This window comes from Sinocyclocheilus anshuiensis, unplaced genomic scaffold (genome assembly GCF_001515605.1).
Source record: "Sinocyclocheilus anshuiensis isolate Anshui unplaced genomic scaffold, SAMN03320099.WGS_v1.1 scaffold698, whole genome shotgun sequence".
In the NCBI taxonomy this organism is placed as follows: domain Eukaryota; kingdom Metazoa; phylum Chordata; class Actinopteri; order Cypriniformes; family Cyprinidae; genus Sinocyclocheilus; species Sinocyclocheilus anshuiensis.
In genome coordinates this window covers 338537-342772 of record NW_015544168.1, presented here as the reverse complement: position 1 = coordinate 342772, position 4236 = coordinate 338537, and the positions used below count along the sequence as shown (strand labels likewise).

Below are 4236 nucleotides of genomic sequence, written 5' to 3'. Positions count from 1 at the left end.
TTTCAAATCCTGTTGACATTTTTCTAGCGTTTTCTGAGCTTCAGGCCCACCTCTTTAGCAAAAGCTCTCGCAGACATACTTTCTATAAGAACACAGTTCATTTACATTAATGCATTTAGCAGACGCTTTTTGCAGATCTAGGAACAAGATCCGCTTTTTGCAGATCTAGAAACAAGAATCAGAAAAGTCGTTATAACCGGAAAAGAGCATATGTCACAAAAACCTGTGACCACTCACTCCCATAAAGCGGTGCAAAAGTCTCTCTGCTCTTGTAAGCAGCTTATATATGTCTGTTTGTTTGAATGTTTTGGCAATACACTTAAAATGTGGTATCTTATGAAATAATTAAAGTATATTGTATAATTGTTTATAATTCAGTTACATCATTCATAATGCTTCATAGTACGAGTTCATTAACTCATAAAAAGCACCTTTGTCTAATTTATTTATTTTTTTAATTTAATTTTTAACTAGTGTGCTTGCTAGTTGATTTAGGAAAAATTCTTCCAGAAATAAGAAAGCTGAAAAGCACAGCAATTGCAATTAGAATTTTCATAATCATTTATAATAATTCATGTTATGAGTTCCTTAACTCATCAAAAAGTACTTTTGTCTATTTACTTTACTTTACTTTACTTTACTTTGCTTTGCTTTGCTTTGCTTTGCTTTGCTTTGCTTTGCTTTACTTTACTTTACTTTGCTTTGCTTTGCTTTGCTTTAAAATTAGTGGTTATAGTGTGTTTGCTAGTTGGTTTAGGAAAAATATCTCCAGAAATAAGAAAGCTGAAAAGCACAGCAATTGCAATTAGAATTTTCATAATCATTTATAATAATTCATGTTATGAGTTCCTTAACTCATCAAAAAGTACTTTTGTCTATTTACTTTACTTTGCTTTGCTTTAAAATCAGTGGTTATAGTGTGTTTGCTAGTTGGTTTAGGAACAATATCTCCAGAAATAAGCAATTTTGGAAATCGCTTTTGCAATTAGAATTTTTGTTAATCCAAAAGTGATTATTTCATAACTCATATGTTTACTTGGGGAATTGGACATTGCAAAAAAATGTTGGCAGTCATTTAATATTTACCTGCTGAAGTCTACCTTTTAATTAATGTGTTAATATTAATGAATAAATTGATATTGTACTTGTAATTTACTGGGAGCTTATGCTCATTTATTTAGAGCATTAAATTGATGGTTATGACACTGACTTCTGTGCACAGTGTGTTCTGCCATCTAGTGTTTACTCTGTGTCACTGCATAATAGAAGATGCTTGCATTCTTCCTCATTGTGACTCACACATTGATTCTTATTTTGCTTCCTTGATCCTTTTTACAAATTACAGACAAGTCATGCCTCTTAATCCGTGTACAATGGAGGACGGCTTTGTCTCACTTACTAGTTAATGGACTTTGAATTGAAGCAACTGTTTATTCCTGCTGATCTTAGTCACGTAGATCACTATGTTTTACCTGATGTTGCCTATAGGTGAAGTGAAACCAGAGGCAAAATAAACCCTGACTGTTTCTCATAGTTTCCCTCCTCCTTCATACCTTTGTATTATTCCTTGCTGTTAAAAGAATAGACACAGAAACATTACTATAACAGACTTTATTCAAAACTGAATATTGTTAGTTGCACAAAGAAACCTGTATATTGTGTTCAAGTCTTGAAAGAGAGTAAGCTGTCGTCTATCCATCACAGATCATCATGTTTCCCGTGTTCATTCTTGAGCAGGATCTTGGCTTTCATCATGTTCTCTGCCACTGCACACAAACAAAGATATAGGCATGGGATATGATTAATGCCTGATTAACTAATTACAAATATTAATTTTCAACATTAGCACATTCACAAGCACATAAAGTAGCAGAGAATGTGGTATGGATGAGCGTGAATAAACAATGAACAGCTTGGTTCTGCTGTTGGGAGTCAGAAAGCACTTGACAATATAGAGCTTTTGCCTCTCAGTGGAGCTCATTAGACAGCAGAAAGACACTCACATAAGTCCATGTCGCTCAGCTCGTATGTGTACATTCGGTTGGCGTATTTTCCAGCAATGTCAGCTCGCACAGTCAGTGTGGGATCTGGGTGGAGGAGGAGAGAAGACGGAGAAGAGTGAATCTCATGAAAACATAAGTCACCTCAATATCAAAGCCAAAAATAATTCAAATGATATTTTACATAAAGAATATGAACCCAGGGCCACCAGATTTTAAAGGCAGTGCAACAAATAGGCCTACTAATATGGTATGTAAATACTTAAAATGTTAAACATTAGATATAATGTAATGTAATATAATATAATGTAATGTAATATAATATACAAATATGTTCCTAATATCACAATATTATACTAGTTACACTGGCGGTCAAAAGTTTGGCATAATTAAGATTTTTTTTTTTTTGAAAGAAGTCTCTTCACCAAGGCTGCGTTTATTTGATCAAAAATACAGAAAAAAAACAGTAAAATTGTGAAATATTATTACAGTTTAAAAGAGCTGTTTTTTGTTTTGAATATATTTTAAAATGTAATCTATTCCTATGCAAAGCTGAATTTTTAGCATCATTACTCCAGTCTTCAGTGTCACAACATTTAATCAATGTTATCAATGCAATGCAAATCAAAGCAAAAATAATATTTAATATTTAATAATATTAAAAAAAAGAATAATTCAGGATTCATTGATGAATATAAACTTAAGCATTTATAAGTAAAAATATATAACACTTTACAATAAGGTTCCATTTGGTTAACTACATTAGTTAACATTACCTAACAGTGAAAGATACTTCACCTCTAAAGCATTTATTAATTTTAGTTATTGTTGATTCCAACATTTACTAATACATTATTAAAAGCAAAAGTTGTATCTATTAATGTTATTTAATTGACCTGAGCTAATATGAACTAACAATGAACAGTTGTATTTTATTAACTAACGTTAACAAAGATGATTAAATACTCTTAACAATGTATTGCTCATTGTTAGTTAATGTTAGCTAATGCATTAAATATAGTTAACAAATGTAACCTTATTGTAAAGTGTTACCAAATCTTTTCCAACATTGTAAATGTCCTTTCTGCCACTTTGGATCAATTTAATGTGTTCTTGTTTAATCAAAAATATTGATTTCTTTCATTTGACACTGAAGACTGGAGTAATGGATGATGAAAATTCAGTTTGGCCATCATAGGAATAAATTACATTTTAAAATTATTTATAATAAAAAAACAGCTATTTTAAATTGTAATAATATGTAGCAATATTTCTGTCTTCTATATTTTTGATCAAATAAATGCAGCTTTGGTGAACATGATAGTCTTCCTTCAAAAACAATAAAAAAATCTGAATTATTTCAAACTTTTGACTGCCAGTGTGCATTGTTTTTACTCCACCAGAGACTGCACACTGACATAATTACCTAATATTAATTGCTTCTGCTATTGAAATCCCATTAATTACAGAGTTACGATTATACAATATTATCAGGTAATCCCAACTTGACAAGTCATCACACTGAACTGTTTAATAGGAAATAATGTGAAAACTCACCAACAAACAAGATCCTGGGGACATAAAAGCCATCAGGAGCCAAGTTGGCATCGGTGGTTTCATGCTGAAAATCACAATCATTAACTTATTCTTGCAGTTTTAAATGCATTTCTCACTTCAATATCTGTTGAACATTTGACAGTAAGTACTTTACCACTAAATTGAGCATGATGAAATCTGATTTGGCTAGCCTTTGAATGGTTTGATGTTCAGCAAAAGCCTTTTTCAGAGCTAAAAGGAAGCAAATAGAGTACAGAAAGAGATTAAAACATCAACATGCAATAGCATTTTATACAAACTGCAAGCAAAGACAAACACTTGTTACTTTCAGATTGCGATTTAAACCAGGGGCTTTCAAACTGGGGTTCGAAGTGTAAAAATTCCATAAACTGGTTTTCCCATTAAGCACAATGTTATCTATACACTGTATCTAAGTTGCATATGAAAGTGAAAGTGACATGTGGCCAAGTATGGTGACCAAAGTGGCATCCAAGCATCCAAAGTGCACACACATAGCAGTGAACACACACACACCATCCTTTGGGTTACGAGTCCGACTCTCTAACCATTAGGCCACGATTTGCCCATATATTAAAAGTTTTATAAGCCCATGCCCAAGCCCATGTTGAAAAAGGAAGTGTAATAATGGGAGTAGTAATTGGCCAGATTTTCATAATAA

General features: G+C 32.2%; 1 protein-coding gene across 2 annotated transcripts in view; it reads right to left on the bottom strand.

The window, feature by feature from the left end:
* Positions 1-1555: 1555 nt before the first annotated feature.
* LOC107695966 (anterior gradient protein 3-like) overlaps positions 1556-4236 on the bottom strand; it is a 4997-nt gene continuing 2316 nt past the window's right edge. The window contains exons 5-9 of one of the 2 annotated variants that reach the window (XM_016496092.1): positions 3712-3788; positions 3558-3621; positions 2004-2087; positions 1650-1766; positions 1556-1570 (exon numbers count right to left, since the gene is read on the bottom strand). In XM_016496092.1, the coding sequence (XP_016351578.1) occupies positions 1699-1766; positions 2004-2087; positions 3558-3621; positions 3712-3788 (293 nt within the window). In that variant the 3' untranslated portion in view covers positions 1556-1570; positions 1650-1698. Of the gene's footprint in view, positions 1571-1594; positions 1767-2003; positions 2088-3557; positions 3622-3711; positions 3789-4236 lie in introns of those variants that run through there. The other variant, XM_016496091.1, reaches the window with a different exon arrangement.